The sequence below is a fragment of the Onychostoma macrolepis genome, chromosome 01, assembly GCF_012432095.1.
Source record: "Onychostoma macrolepis isolate SWU-2019 chromosome 01, ASM1243209v1, whole genome shotgun sequence".
Lineage (NCBI taxonomy): Eukaryota > Metazoa > Chordata > Actinopteri > Cypriniformes > Cyprinidae > Onychostoma > Onychostoma macrolepis.
Genome location: NC_081155.1, coordinates 29,532,716 through 29,555,412, shown reverse-complemented (window position 1 = coordinate 29,555,412; position 22,697 = coordinate 29,532,716). Strand labels below are relative to the sequence as shown.

At 36.2% G+C, this 22,697-nt stretch overlaps 1 protein-coding gene across 4 annotated transcripts; it reads left to right on the top strand.

Annotated features, from left to right (window-relative positions):
- The first annotated feature begins 782 nt into the window (after nt 1-782).
- On the top strand, nt 783-22,457 carry uso1 (USO1 vesicle transport factor). 4 transcript variants are annotated; one of them, XM_058778380.1, is made up of 26 exons: nt 783-1,073; nt 1,504-1,590; nt 2,371-2,435; nt 2,527-2,603; nt 2,871-2,882; nt 3,771-3,871; nt 3,981-4,083; nt 5,889-5,944; nt 6,038-6,158; nt 6,258-6,436; nt 7,025-7,165; nt 9,474-9,562; nt 9,650-9,804; nt 10,153-10,358; nt 11,788-11,808; nt 14,773-14,883; nt 15,207-15,325; nt 16,411-16,592; nt 16,984-17,105; nt 17,885-18,023; nt 18,120-18,283; nt 18,771-18,830; nt 18,940-19,017; nt 20,952-21,047; nt 21,180-21,395; nt 21,514-22,457. In XM_058778380.1, exons 1-26 carry the CDS (start codon nt 1,008-1,010, stop codon nt 21,583-21,585), a joined length of 2,838 nt encoding a protein of 945 aa, XP_058634363.1. In that variant the 5' UTR covers nt 783-1,007; the 3' UTR covers nt 21,586-22,457. The 4 variants fall into 4 exon arrangements, with proteins under 4 accessions (XP_058634363.1, XP_058634446.1, XP_058634532.1 ...); XM_058778463.1 differs by lacking the exon at nt 2,871-2,882 and having other exon boundaries at nt 784-1,073; XM_058778549.1 differs by lacking the exon at nt 11,788-11,808 and having other exon boundaries at nt 785-1,073.
- The last annotated feature ends 240 nt before the right edge of the window (nt 22,458-22,697 follow it).

Sequence of the window (22,697 nt, the reverse complement as noted above, 5' to 3'; positions counted from 1 at the left end):
GTCTCAACTGAAAATATCTTGCTCTGGCATATCTTATTATGCCATGGTCTGTCTGAATACTCGATTCTGATTGGCTGGCAGGTGTTGATTAAATTCGTTGAACTGCACAGGTAGTTCCAGGCCAGTTTAATCACGTTCTATATTAATGTGCTACAGTGGTAACCATAGTAACATACAGTTACAGTTGAATAGTAATACAGACGAAAATAACCGTAATTTTTATTGTTCCGGTCAAATATTGCAGCGCAAATATTATTAACATCTTTAATATGTGAATGCTGGCAAATGACGTGATAATCAACGGCTAGCTGTGCATTAAACGATTTGAATGCACTCCGCTGCGCGTCGGGTGGTTCTTCGCCTCCACGTCTTGCATTCAAATCGTTTAATGCACAGCTAACGTTAGCCGTTGATTATCCCTTACAAATATGTCAGTGTCATTGTTCTGTGTCAAGATGCACACTTTAATGTTTTCTTCTAAGGCATTTTTGTAAAAGTTGCTTAAATATCTTCATTTAACTTAGGCCTAGTCCTGGTTTAAACTAAGCCTCGTTTGTGAAACCGGGCCGTTATCTTAACTTCTACGTTAAGTATTACACCACAGAACCACGAGGTCTACAAGCAATTGTTTTAGTTTTTATTATTATTATTATTAATTTAAATGTTATTAATATTATTATTTGAAAAGCTACTACACATGAAAATAAGCTGGTCAATGAATGAATTTATACAATATAGTTGCCCACCATGGTGTTTATGTGTAACTGTGTCTTTAAAAGACCGTCATTGACGCTTTGGTCAGCCACGTATCGCCACGTCTGTGCGCATGCGCCTCCGAGTCAGTTCCGGGCTGGGTGCTGTTGTGTTGAGAGATCAACATCAGGCAGCTGCTGTTTTTAATGACATTTACTGTCTGTCTGTCCTGGAAATTCTCTTTACTTTAACAGACGTTTAATCTGTCTCAACATCGACGTTTACAATACTAGCTAAAGCGGACACATAGCAGGATGAATTACATCTGGGAAGTAGTGGGAAGGCATCCAACAGGCCAACAGCCGACTGGAGCAGAAACAGTGAGTCTATTTACTGCATAAACAAATAAACATATGTGTGAACAAATAAAAATTAATGCATTTTATAAACAACTGAAAGCACCTGCTTATCGAGTCAATGACAAACATTACATAAGGCTGAACAGATCAGCAGTTGTGTGTGTGTGTGTGTGTGTGTGTGTGTGTGTGTGTGTGTGTGTGTGTGTGTAAATACGAAAGCTTATGAATCAGGATTTTAAAACGTTTCCAAATGACACTTCCAAATCAGGCAGTGTTTATGTCTGTGCTACCTTGATGTAAAGTAAGTTTGAATGACATATGTTCAATTAGACTGTGTGTTTGGTGTGTTAATAGTAGTTTTTTTATGTATGGATAATTTGACTTCACTTTATCCCATGCAATGTCAAGGTATTCACAAACTGTTCTCATGTGTCTGTCTGTTCATTGTCAGATTCAAAAATTGTGTGACCGAGTGGCTTCATCCACCCTGTTGGAGGATCGAAGAGATGCTGTCCGTGCCCTCAAATCTCTTTCCAAGGTGACCAGCAATTAATGCTTTTCATGTGGATGTTAGTAATTGAAGTATTATGGGTGCTGTACTAGTACACTGCCGTTTAAAGTTTGGGTAAAAGTTTTAGTAAGGTAGTAAATTAAATACTTTGAAACAGCAAGGTTGCATTAAGGATTGTCCAATAAATGCTGTCATTTTGAACTTTGTATTCATCAGAGACCCCTGATAAAATGTATCATGGTTTCAACAAAAAATATCAGGCAGCACATCTGTTTTTAACATTGATAATTAGAAGAAATGTTTATTAAGCAGCAAATCGGCATACTAAAATGAAATCTGAAGGATCATGTGGCACAAGACTGGGGTAATGGCTGCTGAAAATTCAGCTCTGTCATCACTGGAATTCATTGCAATTTAAGATAAATTGAAATGGAAAACAGTCATTTTAAATTGTGGTGATGTTTTAATTTAATTATGTATTTAATCAATTAGAGGTCGGGACTCGAGACCATAGTTAACTGTTGTATAAGTCTATATACATTGGGCACTGCTCGTAATGCATATTACAGTAACTGGAATTTCAAAATAGAAGGACTACAGTACATGCTGCGTAAATCTCACAGAATGATTTATATTTCACAAACGTGCCTTAAAGCGATGTGAGATTTTGATTTATTTAATCTTTTTTTTTTTTTTGCCGTAAAATGCTTCCTCCTACACCTCTAAAGCACTTTTGTCTCAGAAAAGAAATTTCTGTATTGACAGAAATATATAAGAACATGTGTCAAGTAGATGTTTTGATTACAGAAATACCGTATGGAGGTTGGCACAATGGCTATGGACCATTTGGTTCGTATACTACAGACTGACCGGTATGTTTCAAACTTTGGTCAAAAATATAACATTCACTGTAAAGACATTTGCCTCATAGTATGACTTGTCTTTGGTGATTATTTGAAACAGGACAGACACTGAAATCCTTGGTTACGCTTTGGACACTTTGTACAATATTGTTTGCAGTGACGAAGAGGAGGAACCAGGTATGTTATATTCTTTATTTTGTCTGGTTCGTATATTGACATGTTGGGATTTTAATTGATTTGTTTCAATGTCCATAAAGCATCTTGGGCTAATTCAAGTCTTATTCTTTGATTCCAAATGAATTGTTTTCCTTTAAATTGTTCTTACAGTCCTTAAACCTTGTTTCAGTCTGTTACTAGTCTCCCTCTTGCAGTTTATGTTTGATGAGCAGGGAAATATTGCATATCTGATCGTCCTCCTTTTTCTTTCCATGTTTAATCGACCAGATGATTCTGAAGGTAAAGCACTTTTTTGTGCATGATGCTGTCTAACCGCTAGCCCATCCATGCTTTGAAATCCCTGCAGAATACCTCCACTATGCATTTGATACTCTGGGAATTTCACAGTGTCCCAATTCCATAAAACGGCAACATTTAGGCATTTTGCATATAACAGTGTAATGGTTTCTGGTTCTAACAGATGTTCAGTTAAATTGAAAACATTTAACAAATGCTGCTGGTTGGGAGATTAGAAAATCATCCAAAACCTAAAATTTCTTTTGATCAATATATTAATTTAGCTGCTTAAGATTTGGTAGCAGGCGTTTGTTCCTTATGTTCAGCTCAATCAAAGGTTGAGCTACTGCACTGATTACATGGTTTAGTTGTTAGTGGACTTCCAAGTTAATGATAATTAAATTGTAAGAATAGACAAAAGACCCCCAAATCAAATTTCTATTGGAAACAGGAAAGAGAACTGCACTTCTCAAGCTATGTCCTTGTCCTTGCTTTGTCCTAATATCATTAAGTGTAATACATTTTTCTCTGTGTGGAAGAGGTTAAGCTTTAACTGGTGTGTGGTTTTGTTTATTTTATTTTATTTTCTCCAGTTTACTAACCTGTGGGTTGATGTGCTTTTTTCTCTCTCTCTTTGTATTAATACACTTCTTGTCAGCAGACATGTTCCACTGCTCTTCCATCTGAAGTCTTGATAACATATGTACCGAAAACAATTTTGTTTGATCATATTTAGCAGCACACTGAATCTCCTTTTTCCTAGTATTAGTTTTGATATCCGTTTCCTTTTTTTTTTTTTTCTCCTGGATTTTTTAGCATTAAAGTAATCAAAGAAAAGTAAAAAAAACCCCACAAAGAATAAGTTTCTCTGCTTCTCATTTTCTCTTTCAGAGGAGAACCAGCAAAAGCAGGAGGATGATATGGGAGCTCAGTTCACTGACAAGTTCATCCAGGACCCAGATAATATCACACTTCTCCTCACACTGTTGGAGGTAAGCTAGGACTGATATTTCATCTGCTAACTATACTTTTGTTGTCTCGTTGCTTACCATATTTCTATAACATATTCCTGATGTTGTTTGACCGTTTTGCCTGCGGTAGGAGTTTGACTTCCATGTCCGCTGGCCAGGTGTTAAGCTCCTAACTGCACTTTTGAAAAGCCAGTGTGCTCAGGTCCAAGGTATCATCCTTGTCAGCCCAATGGGTTAGTCCAAAAATTTCCTTTTCTCTTGTAATTAGGAAAGCATCATTGCAAAATTAGCGTGTCTGATTGTTTAGAACTATTTGCTGGTACCAGTGGTCTGCTTTTGTTTGAAAACACTGATAATTACATGCTTTTTGAAAGAAATTTTCAAATAATAAATGACTTATGTACAGTGAATATTTGATCACATTTCATATACAGTGCATAAAATACATTACCGTGCCAACGTATGTCAGTATTTTTTAATTGTCAGTAAACACATTTATAATATTACAAAGGATTTCTGCTTCAAATAAAATCTATTCATCATAGAATCCTGGTAAAAAACCCCACTAAATCAGGATATTAGAAAGGTTTCTGAAGAATCATGCGAGTCATGTAAAATAGAAAGCAGTTCTTTTAAATTGTAATAATATTTCACGGTTTTACGTTTTTTACCGTAATTTTGTTAAAATACATACAGCCTTGATGAGCATAAGAGACTTCTTTGAAAAATATGATGTTTGAATTGGAGTGTATGTGTTATGAATTTGACACATTTAGCCAACATAATGTGCTTTATAACTCTGAATATGAAATTATAAATTAGCTGAGATATCTACAAAATGAAGTACTACAAACCAGCGTGATCCAATAGACTACCAAAATTTCATTAAAAATATAAACTCGACTTGGTTGTATATAGAAAACACATGAAACAAAAAGCAGGGCACCAAATAATAGGGTGCAAGAATGCAGTGGCAAGTCAGGATTCAGAAGCCAATGGTGCAGGTGCTGTTCACACAAGGTTCACATTGGTACCCTGAAAATGAGTACTTAAAGAGATAATTCACCCAAAAATTTTGTCTTTATTTACTCACTCTCACTGACTTTATTTCTGAACACAACGTTAGACTCTGCTGACTGTAATTATTGGGTGAACTAACCATTTTAAAAAAACATCTCCTGATACCTAAAGAAGTTTTAGAACCAAAGCATTAGTGGTCATTTGAAATGATTTTAGATTTGTTAGGTATTGCACTGCTTGCTTGCAGTGTAACAACCAATATATACTTAAAGCGAACAATGTGACAACTCCAGCACCCTTTTGTTCAGTTAATCCTTGAATAAATGCCACTCCCAAAAATCTAAGCAGCCACAATAGCTGTTTATATGTGGCTTGTGGTGACTATAGGTTTAGTGGTTAAAGACTAATATGCAGCAAAATAAATACTTTTATTAGGCAAGGATGTACAAAATTGACAGTAAAGACTTCTAGATTATTTTGTAATAATGTATTTTAAATAAATGCTGTTCTTTTAAAACTTTCTCTTCTTCAAATAATCCTGAAAAAAAAAATAGGAAAAAATGTTTCTTGAGCACCAAATCAGCATATTAGAATGGTTTCTGAAGGATCGTGTGACACTGAAGACTGCTGAAAATTCAGCTTTGTCATCACAGGAATAAATTATATTTTAAAATGTATTAAAATGGAAAACAGTATTTTATTTTAACAATATTTCATAATGTTACTGATTTACTGTGTTTATGATCAAATGATTGCAGCCTTGGTGAACATTTTGCAAAAACATTTAAAACAAAATATGTATAGACCCACTGGGTCGGTTGGGATATTCACAACCCAATGCTTTGGCCATTTGAAATTTGGAGGATAAATATTTTTTCATTTTACTCTCACAGGTCAATATCTGTGGTGACTTTTGCTCAGAGTTCAACATTATCATTATTTAAAGCTGTATGGATTCTTTTCTAGAATCCATAAAATCCTCTGGTTTCTAATGTTGTTGTGTTTTCACACTCGATAGGAGTGTCCAGGTTAATGGATCTACTTGCTGACTCCAGAGAAGTTATCCGTAATGACGTAAGTGTTATCGCTCTACATTAACATGAATGTTCATAGAGGAAGTCTTTATTTAAAGTTAAATTAAACCATTGTACTTTCCCCCCCATTAAGGGTCTCCTGCTGTTGCAGCAGCTAACCAAAGGCAACACTGCTATACAGAAAATTGTGGCTTTTGAAAATGCATTTGAGAGACTTCTTGAAATTATCATAGAGGAGGGTTCAAGTGACGGAGGTATACAGTTAACAGACACTTTTCATTTTTAAAATAGAAAATGAATTTCCACCCTGAATTTTCAAAGATTGTGAATTCATCTACATCTTCACCTCACAGGTATTGTGGTGGAGGACTGTCTCTTATTGTTGCTCAACCTCTTGAAGAACAATAGCTCCAACCAGAATTTTTTTAAAGAAGGCTCCTATATACAAAAGATGAAGCCGTGGTTTGAAGTGGGGGATGACAACTCTGGCTGGTCGGCACAGAAGGTCACCAACCTCCATCTAATGCTACAGGTCTGATATGAAGAATCCATTTAATATGTTGTGATTAGTATTACAATACTTACTAGCTACAATAAGATTTATTGTGGAATTAAAACATTTACTGTGAATTTAGTTTTTATGAAGATTACTTGAATAGTTCTAGTTATATTAATAATAATGATAACAAATGTTATTATTTATTAGTGTTTTTGTTTTTATTTTATTATATTATTTTACAATATTACCCACCTTATTTTTAATATAAGAGCAGGCATGGCTATTGGAAACTTGAGTGTATGATGGATCTGGTGTCTTTTGCTTCCATTTATTTGACTTGTATAAAAGCAGTCTGTTATGCTGCTTTATCTTGCAACCTGTTATATGTCATCATATTATTTCAATTCATTTACATAATCATAAATGCAGTGTTTTTTAGTTTTTTTTTTAACACAAAATAGCTTTACTGTTTACTGCACTTTGATGTTCTTCTAGTTATTTACCTGTACCAGCTAATGATTCTTTCATATTCCAAAAAAATTCATAGAAACAACTGTCAACAAGCATTGTTTTGTTATGTGAAGAGAAGTTAAAATCTCTAGTTGTGTTTTGTCTTTGTAGCTGGTACGAGTGATGGTTTCTCCAGTGAACTCTCCAGGGGCCACCTCCAGCTGTCAGAAGGCCATGTTCCAGTGTGGTCTCCTCCAGCAGCTCTGCACCATCCTCATGGCCACAGGTGTTCCTGCAGACATCCTCACAGAGGTCAGATTGCTGTCAGCAGTGGCACCTTATTTTCAAAGTTTACAATGCTTCAGAATACTGCTGTGCTTCTGTTGATATCAATAGGAATCGTGCACTGAAAAGAAAGAGCGTGAAACTCTCAAGCACTTAGTCAGAGTGTAGTGTAGGCAAGCGAAAATATATCTGTGCTAAACTTTTTAGCCTCTAACTCAATCACTGGCAAGTGAAATCTAACAGTGGACATTATTTGGTCACCTACCACAATATTTAGTTACATGTAGAGAGTTTTGAACAGTACTTTCAATTTAACTGCCCAAATCCATTCAGATCAATCAGTTTCAATCTTAAAGGATTAGTTCACTTCCAGAAAAATTTCCTGATAATGTACTCACCCCCATGTCATCCAAGATGTTCATGTCTTTCTTTCTTTAGTCGCAAAGAAATTAAAGGGATAGTTCACCAAAAACTGAAAATTCTGTCATTAATTACTCTTCCTCATGTCGTTCCAAACCCGTAAGACCTCCGTTCATCTTCGGAACACAAATTAAGATATTTTTGATGCATTCTGAGAGCTCTCTGACCCTCCATAGACAGCAATGTAATTACCACGATCAAGGTCCAGAAATGTAGCAAGGACATCTGTAAAATAATCCATGTGACAATCCATTTACGAAGCTACGAGAATATTTTTTGTGCACAAAGAAAGAAAAAAAAAAAAGACTTTATTCAGCAATTCATCTCCTCCGCGTCATCTGGAGCCAAACAATGTAGAAAATGTATCCGTGTGGCGCACCTGACACAGAACATCATACGTTGTTTACGTTCAGTGGATACTCTCCAAAATGGCTCCAGAGTGACAAATTGTTGAATAAAGTAGTTATTTTTATTTTCTTTGCGCACAAAAAGTATTCTCGTAGCTTCGTAAAATTACTGTTGAACCCCTGATGTCACATGGATTATTTTACTAATGTCCTTGCTACGTTGGGGGCAGTCGTGGCCTAATGGTTAGAGAGTCGGACCTGTAACCTGAAGGTCCCCATTGTAGGTGGGGGGAGTGAATAACCAGCAACTCTCTCCACCTTCAATGCCACGACTGAGGTGAGACCCTTGAGCAAGGCACCGAACCCCCAACTGCTATGGGAGGGTCAGACAGCTCTTAGAATTCATCAAAACTATCTTAATTTGTGTTGCGAAGATGAACTGAGGTCTTACGGGTTTAGAACAACATAAGGGTGAGTAATTAATGACAGAATTTTCATTTTTGGGTGAACTAACCCTTTAAGGTTTTTGAGGAAAACATTCCAGGATTTTAATCCCATATAGTGGACTTCAATGGGAGCCAATGGGTTGAAGGTCCAAAGGCACAAGGTTCAGTTTCAGTGCAGCTTCTACACGATCCCAGCCAAGGAATAAGGATAGCATCTAGTAAAACGATTGGTCATTTTATAAAAGAAATAAAAATGTATATACTTTTTAACCACAAATGCTCATCTTGCATTTGATCTGTGATGTCCATGCAGGATTACACGCGTTACATAATCATGATGGAAAGGCCATGCATGGTTAGTTTTTCGCTGCGGTTCAAAAAGGTAGGGTAGGGCAAAAAAACTGTTTTTGAGGTTGATTTTTAGAAAATGGCTGAATATTTCGCTAGATGAGATCCTTTATTCCTCGGCTGGGTTTGTGTAGAGTCTTTTGAAGCTGCATTGAAATTAGAATAATTTCAAGTCTGTTCATTTTTGTTGTTCAGTGTGCAGTAGGATATAAATGTGGGTGTGCAGACACCAGTAATGTTTCCTGCTTCGCCTATGTTCTCTCATGCACCTCATGAGCTGCCATGAGATGACATGAGGCAAAATTTTGTTTTCTGTCTACTCTTATCATCACCCGTGTCATTACTATAGCAACCAGTGTACATACATCAGATAGTGAAACCACTGTTCAAAGAAATGGATCCCTATTAAGCACTTACAAAGTAAGGGGTCGTTCACACAGTACATGTTTTTGCATTTAAAATTGCGAGGCACGAGTAGTGGAAAAGAAAAAAGAATGCAGTGTCTCAGTGTAACTAATTTCAACTGAAACAGCGTTATAAAAATGCAGTGCTCACCTGCGAGATACTGAAAATGATACAAGATATTAGCAAAACTGTCAAAAACATTACCCCTAACTGTGCAGCATTCAGTTAAAAAAGTGCAGTATTTCACCATGTACACACAACTGCCGCTTTTTACTTATTTGATACAATTAAAAAGAACTGAATATCACTGTACCAGTGATGTACCAACTGAAAAGTTTAAAGTATTTTCTATTTGTCTTTCTTGTGCAGACCATCAATACTGTGTCAGAAGTCATACGTGGCTCTGAAGTGAATCAGGACTACTTTGCATCAGTTAACGCACCATCCAATCCACCAAGGTCTGGTTTGTCCTTAGCACTGTTTATTGAAACAGTAACCGAAAAAGGAAGAGTTGGTAATATGAACATATTGGCTGTTTCCTCCAGGCCTGCGATTGTGGTTCTTCTAATGTCGATGGTGAACGAGAGACAGCCGTTTGTTCTCCGCTGTGCTGTACTTTACTGCTTCCAATGCTTCCTGTACAAGAACCATAAAGGACAGGGGGAGATTGTAGCCACACTGCTGCCCTCCACTATAGATGGTAAGGGTTGCCCTGACTAGTTCTGCCATTAATGGATGTCTTAGTGTCGACTATTCATGCATCATTTGACTTCAGTTGGTTATGTTTTATACATGGGAACAGTAGGAGGACAATTTCTGTCCAAAAACTGTGTCCCAATGTAGCTGTGCTATTTTCTTTGTAAACTTATACTATAATTTAACTAACTTAAATAACTTTGGTGGTTATTTTTCAGACGGTTATTTTGTTTGTTTTTCACAGTTTAAATATTTGATTTCACTAATCAAACTTTTACATTCAAAATCATTTTTTTCCCCCTTGTCATTTGTGTACATTTTATGACCCATGTCATGTCTCTCTATCCCTCAGCTAACTCCATCTCAGCGGGACAGTTATTGTGTGGAGGTCTGTTCTCAGCGGACTCTCTGTCAAACTGGTGTGCCGCTGTGGCTCTGGCTCATGCGCTGCAGGATAACCTCACTCAGAAAGAACAGCTGCTACGGGTACAATTGGCCACCAGTCTCGGCAAGCCACCCGTTTCCCTTCTCCAGCAGTGCACCAACATCCTGTCTCAGGTACCCTCTCTCAACTTCAAAATGTGGCAGTGTGTGTTGGAATCCATGGCTGTTTTGTCGACATTTTGGGTTTAAGGCTCTGAGCTTGTGGACTTTAGTCAAGGGTATTAAAACTAATTTTTAGGTTTAATTTTTTACCTCAGTAATTCTACCGTATCCACTTTTTTCAGACACTCACTGTTGAAAAGACTAGACTGTTGTGTATTGGTTGCTGGTCTACTGCATGGGGTGCTGATGTGCTAGTTTGTTCTCAGGCTAACTGTCAAATCCACCTTTTCAACTAGCAGCATGGCTACACGGCTAAACCCAAGGCCATAACTATGTCTTGAACTTTGGGGGGGACCATTTTCTTTGAGGGTCTTTTAAAAAGAGTCCAATGGTAATGTTCTTTTAATTTAAATTCATTAAATAGATAAAAAAATTACATGGATTCAGGGGACAAGAATACAATTCTTTTGGTAAAGACACTAATTTGAACCATAATATTTTTTAAAAATGCACCATTTGTCTTATTTGTATACACACAAACAATGCCTTCCTGTCTCGTCACATTCATTTAAAAAAAATTACACGAATCACATAAATGACAGCATGTATTTTCAATTCAAAGCTAAATTTGACAAAAAGGTTGAGTAGTTTGTATTACTGTAATTACTGTTTGTCATTAACATTTCTTATCAGTTAAATAGTAAATGTGACCCTAGACCACAAAACTAGTCGTAAGTAGCACGAATATATTTGTAGCAATAGCCAGCAATACATTGTATGGTTCAAAATTATTGATTTTTATTTTATGCCAAAAATCATTAGGATATTAAGTAAAGATCATGTTCCATGAAGATATTTTGTAAATTTCCTGCCGTAAAAAGTAATATGCATTGCTAAGAACTTCATTTGGACAGCTTTATAGGTGATTTTCTCAATATTTTGATTTTGATTATTTTTTTTATTTTTTTTTTTTCCAGATTCCAGATATTCAAATAGTTGTATTCCGCTTTCAGATGATGTATAAATCTCAATTTAAAAAAAAAAACCTGACCCTTATGACTGGTTTTGTGGTCCAGGGTCACAAATATTTAGCTATTTAAATCTTACCTCACACTCTTTCACCATTAAGATTTGTCACACTGGAATTTGCACTCTGTTTTTGTTAACAGTAAACACTGATGAGCGCACTTTGTTACAATTTGGCTATTTCTAATTGACTTGTCCCCCTTAATTTCTATGGCGGTTACGGCCCTGGCTAGACCAGCACCAAACCAACATAAACAAGCCTGGACCATCAAGTTCATACTGGTCGGTCTAAGCTGTTTTTTCAACAGGTGTGGGGTAGGTGTCCCACATTTTGGAGACACTGGGAACTCGTATGGGAATGGTAGCTTGTGGTTGTCACTAAATTTCAAAATGAAATGTGCTGTGGTTTTTGCAGGGTGATAAGCTCAACCGGAGGGTGAGTATTTCAGTGTGGACAGTTTAATGTGATGGTGTGGCTTGGCCTCATTTTCCACATTGGGGGTTCATTAGGTGTTTTGTGTTTTTTCTGTTTGCTGTTTCTGCCCTGTTTGTTGTGTCCCCTTACTGACCCTGGCAGCCCTGGCTTTGACCATTTGATTTTCAACTGCTGACCGCATGCTCTGGTCTTTCGGGCTTGTTCTGGAAGATACAGATGTTTCGGACTCAATCTGTGAAATCTGTACTGTTATTCACCCATTTTCAGGTGGCTGCAAGTCCAATGAGTTTATGACCGCAAATATTCATTCAAAACTAATTTTTCTGATTGCTTTTTCTGCTGCCCAGTCCTTTCCTGTTTTGCTATTTGTGAATTTTTTTTTCTGAACATGTTGATTATTTTGTGTCAGTTTTTGAGCAATTAACTCGTCAATTACCTCGTTCAGACTGTCAGCCCAAATCCGATTTTGTGCTTATCCGGATGGAATTGGATTTGAATAACTGACTATCCACACAGCATATCGTAACTGTTCATATCCGATTTGTGTGTCCATAAGCGCTCTTTCGTTTTTACTGAATGTGCATTGGTTTCTATGGTAATGCCGTTGCGCTGTTATGACTACGCTAAAAACAACAGTAACAGCAATACACACAAATCGGATATAAACAGTTACGATATGCTGTGTAGACAGTCAGTTATTCAAATCAGATTCCATCCGGATATGCACAAAATCGGATTTGGGCTGACAGTCTGAACGAAGCTTTTGAACAATAAAACCTATCGCATAGTGTTTGAATGGAAATGTACATGCTTCATTTCAAACTCGAAATTATTGCATACCATTCAAAAGGTTAGGGCCAGTTTTTTTCTTTTTGTTCTTTTGTAAGGAAATAAAACTTTCAGCAAGGACACATTCAATTGATCTGTCAAATAAATACAGTTCTTTTGGAGAAAATATTACAATTTTGTAGAAATTATTGAGCAAAAAAACTTTTTAACATTTTTTTTTGAGAAGAAATGTTTATTAAACACCAAATCAGCATATTATAATGATTTCTGAAGTATTGTGTAATGTTGAAGACTGGAGTAAATTTTAAATAGCATTTTAAATATACTGAAACAGAACTGATTCTCTTAAATTCTAATAATATTTCACAATATTTCTGTGTATTTTTTGATAGTGTATTAAGCCCCGTTCACACCAAGAACGATAACTATTAAGATAACGATATTTGCGTCCACACCAGCAAAGGATATCGTCTGTTTATTCTAAGCGCACGCGCGTCTGCCGCTTTAAATTCTCGAGCTCGTTATAGCAGAATTGATTCTGATTGGCTGTCAATGTTTGTATCGTTCATCAGCTGGAAAAAATCGCTCTGAAAGTGATTCCAACGATATTGTTTCTCTGTGCCTTTATCGTTATAGTTGTGGTGTGGACTCTGCTATTCTTTAATATTGAGAACGATTTTTAGAGCTGTATCTTTCTCGTTATCTTTATAGTTGTTGTTCTTGGTGTGAACAGGGCTTTAGTGATCAAATACATGCAGCATTGCTGAGCATAAGAGACTGTTCAAAAACAAAGTTGTTTAAAACCAAACCTTTGAACGGTAGTGTAAGTAATGCATGTAAAGGACAATTCACACCGCACAGACAAATGCCAACAAACACGTTTGTTGGGTTTTTTTAATTAAGTGTGTTACCCCTGTCAGTGTCTGTTGCAGTTTGTTGGGCAGTGTGAACATGAGTTATTTTTCATAAAATGAAAAATGCAACAGTCAACGTGTTTGTTGGCGTTTGTCTGTGCAGTTTGAATTGACCTAAAGTGTGTTAACACTGAAATATGCAGTTAAAGTGTAGCGTGTACGAATATCTGGATGATGTAGTTCTTCGACTAAAAATACAAAGACACTTTAAAAACACTTTTTAAACTCAGTCACAGCTTTCTTTAAGAAGAGCAGAAGCTAAACATTCATTAGGCACATCAATATCTACAACTGAAAAACGTTGAATGCTTCCATGTGCTAAAAATGTTGAGTGGTCCTTTTGAGTTACACTACCCTTCTTAAATTCATAAAGTAGATGGTAGCATTATAATACTGCATTAATACATAATTTGGGATGCAACTCTTGTCTTTTCTGTAGAGGCTGTTTCAGTTTGAGGCTTGTGTTTGACGTTTCCTTCTCCTGTTTTTTCACATAACTTATATTTTACACCTTTACGTATTATTAATGGGAAGTCATAGACCTAATCTAAAAAAAAAAAAATTTGATTATCCTGATGGTATTTTAGCCTAAAGCTAATTAACTAAAAGTGTGTGTGTGCTGGTAGGTAGTACAGAAAATTGTCAAATCTTGGAAAGCCTTTAACCTTGTCCTTTGACTTTTGAATAAAACACATCTGTTATTCACAGTTACTTATTGCAGATATGCTGTGATAGAACATGGATTGGGTTTTTGATAACTTAAAATCAAAATGGCACACACACTCAGTTCTCTCTGACTGCTTTTGTTTAGTCTTAAGCTCATAGATGTTGAATATAATTTGACCCTCTAACAGCAAACATTTTTCAATTTGTAATTCTCTTTTTATCTGTAAATGATTTTTTTTGTTGAATAGTTTTTTGTAAAATCAACTGCAAAACAGGTCAAAGACGGGTTAGATGGGCTCCAACTGCTCTGCACATTTCTAACTCAAAAAAGCAACCCTCTGCAGTCTTGCTGTTTAATGTATTTCTACAGAAATGAGCAAATATGATTTGGAGGACCTTGGAAATATTGTCTGAAATGAGTTTTATTAACAAATGACAGATGTTGTACAATGTAATGTGACTTTCTTGCAGTGGTTTCTTTATTAACTCATTTGCTCATTTCTTAGATGTTAAAGATGTGTGTATCTCAATATAAATATGTATGGCAGTGTGTGATTAAGACCTTATAATTGTGTGTTTTTGTTTCTGTGTACAGGGCAGTAGGGTGCAGACGAAGGTCGGCCTCCTCATGTTGCTCTGCACCTGGATCAGCAACTGTCCAATTGCTGTCATGCACTTCCTGCACAATCAAGACAATGTTCCCTTTGTATCCTTCAATCCACACGCACACACCTGATTTATTAAGCTGATGTACATATAAAAAGTGACTAATCTCATTGTACAGTGATGATAAAGCTTGAATCTTAGTTAATAATTCACAGTGCGACTATGGGCTTTAAGGTGATCAGTTCTGGTTACAGCTAGTCGTTGAATTACATTTAGAGCAACCACATTACATCTTTCATTCTTTGCAAACTAGACTACAACCAGTGTGGACTTGTCTGTGAGCCATTCTGATGGCTCGTCATTAAAAGTACAGATACTCGTTTGTCACAGGCTCTGTGTGTTATCCTTAACTTAAGTTTTCAGCTGACTGGTCAAATCTCAGAAAACCTGGGTGAGGATGAGCGACTGGTTCAGGGTCTGTGTGCTCTGTTGTTGGGCATTTGTATCTACTATAATGACAACAGCTTAGAGAATTACACAAAGTATGTTCTTACTTTACCCTTTTTCTTTATTTCCACTCATACTTTCTTTTATTCATATTTCTTTGTATTTTAACTGGGGCTGTCAGTTGATTTAAAATCATGATTAATCTTTTAATTGGTAATTAATGTTCATATAATTAAATGTTATTGTGCTAATACATTAACATTACATGAACACAGAAAATTTTTTTTTAGAAAGCAGATATGATTATTCTTATATTGTATAAAATTAGGTACAAAATTAGGTAATTGGACAAATTCGTGTTAAAGGGATAGTTCACTCAAAAATGAAAATTCTTTCATTAATTGCTCACCCTCGTGTCGCTCCAAACCCGTAAGACCTTCGTTCATCTTCGGAACACAAATTAAGATATTTTTGATGGAATCTGAAAGCTCTCTGACCCTCCAATGCGGATTACGTTCTGGGGTACTCTCCAAAATGGCAGAAGACGGTAACTCGGGGACATAGCTTTGCGCACATAGCTTCGTAAAATTACTGTTGAACCTCTTATGTCACATGGACTATTTTACCGATGTCCTTGCTACGTTTCTTAATTTGTGTTCCGAAGATGAACGGAGGACTTACGGGTTTAGAACAACATAAGGGTGAGTAATTAATGATAGAATTTTCATTTTTGGGTGAAATAACCCTTTAAATATAAGCTTAACATGTTTTACATGTTTGTAAAAAAAAATCAGAAGTAGAACTGTTCTCAACATTCATGATAATAACATGTTATTTGAGCACCATATTAGACACTGAAGACTGGAGTAATGGCTGCTTTAAAATGTTTTTTTTTTTGCCATCACAGGAATAAATAAATACAATTTTTATTGTGTATTGTAATACTATCACAATATTACTGCTTTTGCTGTATTTGTGATGAAACAATTGCAGCATTGGTGAGCGTAAGAAACTTCTTTTGAAAAACATCAAAAAAATCTTACTGACATATATTTCTAATTAATCTGATAAATTAACATGTTACCATTGGCAGCCCTTCTTATAACATTTGCCCCTATGCCATCAGTTGTGCCTCCTATCTCTCACTGTTTCACAAAACATTTTCTCTTCCTCTCCACAGAGAAAAGCTGAAGCAGTTGATTGAGAAGCGCATAGGAAAAGAAAATTTTGTGGAGAAGCTGGGCTTTATAACCAAACACGAACTGTATTCTCGTGCTGCTCAGAAACCTCAGCCAGCCTTTTCTGCCCCAGAACACATGCTGTTTGATCATGAGTTCACCAAACTTGTTAAAGAGTTGGAAGGTCAGTGTTGGAACCCTGAACACAAACTAATACCTCTTTTCCCTCGTTATTAACATCTGTCAGTGATCCGATCACAAGTGCACTGTGTTAAATCAAGTCTAAATGTGATGCAGACCCATTGAAATTCCATTGTTAAAAAGTTTCATTATTGGGTGAATTACTTCTTTAAGAGTCCAGGGGCAGTATTGCCTTAGAATGAAGAGCGGACTTCAACATTATGATACATTATGTGCTTCATAAAATGTTCATTTTGTTAATATCTTCGATCCTCTCTGAATTAAACCTTAAAGAAAATTTGATTACTCACAACATGACCCTTTTATCTCATCCATAATGTTTTTTTTTTTTTTTTTTCATAATGGTTCCATAATGGTTGTTTATTTGTTCATAGGTATGATAACAAAAGCGGTGCTTAGGTCAAGCGAGGAAGAGAAAAAAGAAGAAGAGGTGAAGAAAACACTAGAACAGCATGACAGCATTGTAACCCAGTACAAAGGGTTGATTAGAGAACAGGTAAAAATACATCAAACTATATTCCATTTTCACATTTATGTCTGTGCAAGGTTTCAAAGTAGTCCTATTGATATTTTAATCTATGTAGTATGTTCAATTCTTTTGGGTTATTCATGAAGCAACAATAATTTGCACACCTCATCAGTCTATTTTATATGAAAATCATAAGCTCTGTTGAAAAAAAAAATATATATATATATATTTCCCAGCTAAAAACACAATTTTTATAACAAGTACATGTAAAGAGTCTTGTAAAAAGTAGTCGTTGCACATAATTGTCTCTCCTTTTTATAAGATGTTGTTTATTGAATATTTGATTATTATCTGTACCTACCATAAAACTGATATGCCAATACACTTAAATTCAAATGATTATTTATGTTGTGATCCAGCCAATGCACTTTGAGCAACTTTTGTGAAATGACCACTTCAAATATGATGTTCAAAAGCGTGCAAATCTGACCAAGAAGAATTGATATATATTTTCTATATTTATTTATAGCTCTGATTGCTGCCATAGGTAGTCCTACTGGATCTTAATCCAGAAAAGTGAATCCTTATGTATTTGGCTTAGAATATGGCTAATATGATTATAGTATTATAGGGCTATAATTGTCATAAGGATAACTAAACATATTCAACTTCTGACCGCAGGAAAGTGGGTTACCCTTGCTTAAACACTGGTTTATCTATCCTCTGTAGGGTTTTAAAAGGAAAAATAGACATTTGTTTAAATTACACATTAATTTTCCATTTCTCCTCTGTTCATTTAATTGCAGGATTCTCAAATAAATGAGCTGAAGGAGCACGTAACGTTGCTGACTTCCCAGAATGAAAAGTTGCAGAACAACATAACACAGCAGTTCTCTCAGATCCAGCAGCACAAAGATCAGTACAACATCCTCAAACTCAAACTAGGTACTGAGAAAATATCAGAAATATATCGGTAGTCTCTGCAGTATTTTAGTTGAAGTTACTGTTACAACTGATCTACTCTTTCTTCGCGTTCTGTAGGTAAAGAGAACCAGCAGACAGGTAGCCAGGCAGAGGCAGCACACGTGAACGGCCTGCAATCAGAGGAGCTGAGCCAACTCCGAGAACAACTTGAGGAACTGCAAATACAAAACCAGCTGCTGCAGACACAGCTGACTGAAAAGGACTCGCTAATAACCAGCCTGGTATGAGTGTTCAAAAATTCAAAATTGAAATTTATTTTCTATTGGTATTCTAATATCTTAGCCTTTTACAGTAGCATTTACAATATCATTCAGAAGCTCGGGATCATTATTATGTTGTTGCAATGAATCTCGTATGCTCGCCAAGTCTGCATTTATTTGATCAGAAATACAGTAAAATGGTTACAAAGGATTGTTACAATTTAAAATAACTGTTTCTATTTTAATATGTATTAAAATGTAATTTATTCATGCTATGGTAAAGATGAATTTTCAGCAGCCATTTCTCTGGCAAATCTTTAGTGTCACCTGATCCTTCAGAAATCATCTTAAATGCTGATTTGGTGCCCAAGAAACATTTACTACAATGTTGAAAAAAGTTGTTCTGCTTAATATTTTTTTGTGTGATACTTTGAATAGTAAATTCATATAAAATGTACTGACCCAAAACGTTTGAACAGTAGTGGTATATTTGGTTTCTGCCCAACAGAAAGCTGAGGGAGTACCATCAGCAGAGGGGTCAACTTCAGATGTCACAGAATTACAAAAGGTCAAATTCCAACCTTTCCCTTCAATATATTACATACAAAACGCTAATATTATATACAAAACACTTTGAACGTAATTGAAAATAATTTTTTTTAAATGTTTGATTGCAGGAGGTGGAGTTGCTGAAAGCAGAGATCACACAACTACAGAGTGAAAGACAGGAGCTACTCAGAGGATCTGAGACCACAGTAAGTGTGTTCCAATAACTGTACAGACAGTACAGTCCACCACACTGTAGTCTCAGCTTCAGATAGCATTCCCACAGACCACCTGTATTTCAGTCTAAGAATCGTAAAATCCAGTCTTGTGGAGTCATCATGGGCAGGCTTTTTTCATCAGTCCACTAGGAGTGGAGGGGAAACACTGTGATTCTATTTTTAATGATTCAAATCACTTCCCAAATTATGAAAATTGATTTTCTAAATAATAATTAACAAAATAAAATTGGCAACTGAGAGCAGTGCAGCACCCAGACAGTTTAGAGAGGGGACACCTCAGGCCATGAGCAGCAGTCAGGTACATAGGGATGTGCGATATGTATCATCTACAAACATATCGTAAATGTGTCACTCATTTTGCAAAAAACAAGCCTTGAGAGGGCATGAATGAGTCTGTGTTTCAGTGATCCATTCATAAAGACTGAATTTCTGAATGAATCATATGCTTTGAACAGATTGTTTGAACGAGTCAATGATTCATTTACTCATTAAGACAAGAACTTACCACCATCTACTAATAGTTTTAATTTCATATTTAAAGTATTATTTAATTTTTCAATGCTCTAATTTGTAAATGCATCTAAATGCCACTTCAGAGGCAGGATCTGTGCCACCTCTGCAGTGTCACATTGGCCATGTACACACTACAGTTAAATTCGGTTGTCAGTTCACCTTTTACTCCTTAATCGTGTTCTGTACACACACAATTCACTAAAATACGGGTGTGACAACCGCATTAACTCCCGAAAAATACAGGTATTCTTTCATTTACAGAAATTCTACGCAGTGTGTACGGACGGAACTGAACAACTAGTTGTTAATGACGTATTTAAACGTGCATCAGAAATGTGTCTTCGTCTGTATGTGAGATGCAAGAAAATAACAGTGAAAAGAAATCTTAACCTTAGCACATTTTGACACGGCCGGGGCTAGCTGCGCTCTTGAACCCTGCGGTAAAGTGTCAGTGTTGCCAGATCTTCATAGAAAAAAAAACAACAACTACAAACAAGGACAAGCACTAAAACACCCAAATGCTTTGTTTTATAACACTAAAAAAAATATTATGTCTCATATCTACAACAGACCACTTTACTAACTCCATAAAGTGCCTAGATTTATGAGCTAAGACCAAACAACATGCCTAAAAGCACTTGTAAATATGAGGACGGGGCAACACTGCAAGACAGCGCTCTCTAAAGCAGCCTCCCGAGCAGAAACACAACACAGCACGTCTATCAGCGGTAGTTCAGTTAAAATCGACGGAGAAAAAGAGTCTTTAGCCAAAAAATGGCACATGACAAATGGCTAAATTCTTCTTCACTCCTGCAAGAAGCCAAAATGTTGCTATAGTTACAAATGCGGAAGTGACTGCTGTTCCATACACACATGGAGCAATAATTTATGGGACTCACTCCTGCATTTAAATGCGGTTGTCACTCCTGAAACTTGTAGTGTGTACGTGGCCATTGAATACTATCATCCAGAAATGAAAGGGGCAGGACAAAAACCACCTGAAATTTGAAGTAGCCTAAATTTATTTTCAAATTTTCAAATTGCACTAAATTTTCTGTTTTAAGGTACTTTAAAATGTAATTTATTTCTGTGATGGCAAATCTAAATTTCTAGCATCGTTACTCCAGTCTTCAGTGTCACAATCCTTCAGAAATCATTCTATGTTGATTTTGTGCTCAAGAAACATTTCTTATTATTAGTAATTTTTTTTTCTGGATTGCCATAGATTTGATGTAAAAGATTTTTATTTGAAAACTTTACGGTCACTTTTGATGCAACCTCGCTGAATAAAAGCAATGATTTCTTTAAAAAATAAAAAATAAATCTAACTGACCTTAAACTTTTGAACGATTGTGATTGTGCTCATTAGTTCAGTATTGTCTTTCTTTCAGGCTGCAGTTCCAGGAGAAGACGGTGTCTACACAGAGAAGATTGCAGAGTTAGAGAGCAGACTCTCTGCTCAGACAGCAGAGACACAAAAGCTCAAGGTGACTTGCCCTAGAAGAATGGCCGCCTTCCTTTTTTCATCATTCACTCGTTTGCTTACTTTGTGCTTTTACACTTTCCATAATTTCCCATTTAACACTTACTCTTTTTTTCTGTCCTACCCTGTCTTTCAGGGGGAAGTTAAAACTCTTCTGGAGAGCAAGGAATTGATGGAGAAAGAACATGCTTCAGCCACGAGCACAGCTGCCATCATGCAGGCAGAGAAGATCAAGTTGCAGCAGGAGGTGCAGGAGTCTAAGAAGGAGCAGGACGATCTTCTCATGCTACTCGCTGACCAGGACCAGAAGATTCTGAGCCTGAAACAGAGACTCAAGGACTTGGGAGAGACGGTACATTCCTCCCAACAATGCAGAACATAGTTTCACTGGCTTTGTATTCATCAAATGTCTTTTTGGCTTCTTGCATTTCTTCTTATTCTTGGTTCTGATTTGACTTTTTTTCCCACAGATTGAAGATGAGGATGATTTGGATTCAAGGGACCAGTTTGATGATGATGATGAAGAAGAGTGTGATGAATAAAAAAAGTATTGACTTAATAGTGGAAGTGAAAGACTGCTAATATTAACCTGTCACTTACACACTTAGAGAAAGAGATTGTAAGCCTTGGACAGTAGAGCCGATCTTCTGATTTTTAGAAGAGTCACATATTTCTTTACTTTCTTCATAACTGCATTTTAATTTTTAGAATTTATTTTGCAGTGGAAAACAATCCAACTAATTGAACCAGACCCATTTCATTTTAAAGAAGCTTCGAATTTATTCAGATAATAAATACAGATGAATACTCTCTTTTTGATCAACGTTCTTATGTCCGGGTAACATACTGTAGAAGATTCTGGAGAGCTATTTGCACTAATGATGGAGAGGAGAAAATAAAGAAATGATTTGCTTCGTATGCCTAGTGCAAAGCCACAGAGAAAGTTCAGTCTGCATTTCCATACAGTTTGGCAACTTGTGAGTGAATGAGAGTGTCTTGATGATGGATGGATGTATTCTGTAAGACATGCCTTCTCTGCTCAGGTGCATTGTGAACTCTGTTTAACATCTCATTCAAATTTCCCTTTTCCTGTTTTGCATTAGATTGCTGCCTGGTCAAATGGCTGTTGTTGTTGTTTTTTTTCTTTCATCTGTTCCTCCCTGTCAGCAGTTTTCAGAATTGTTCATCCATACATTCATATCGACAAATGATCAAGCACACTCAACCCACTTTGCAGTACATTGTGTTAGTACTACCCGTGTGTTCAGTATCACACTTCTGAAGTCCCATTAAATGTTGGGATGCTACACTTTCAGGTTCCTAAAAAACTGGAGAGGTATTTTGCAAAATTTGATTCAAGCTTTGGTTAATTTATGGATAAACAAGCCTCCTTAGAATAAACTATATAAATGCTTGTCTGTGATGTTTTGGTTTTAAACTAAGGTTTTTAATGTTTTTGAAAGGTGTGTTGTTCAATATACAGCTGTATTTGAGGATTGACTGGGGAATTTTGCCATGAACTGCATTCATGGTCATGTTTGATAATGAATTCTACAATAATTATTTTTAGGAATACACTGGAGGAAAAAATGCTACAATATAAGTAAATATTTGCTATTTGTACACTACAATTTGTTCTTCTGTTCAAGGTAGC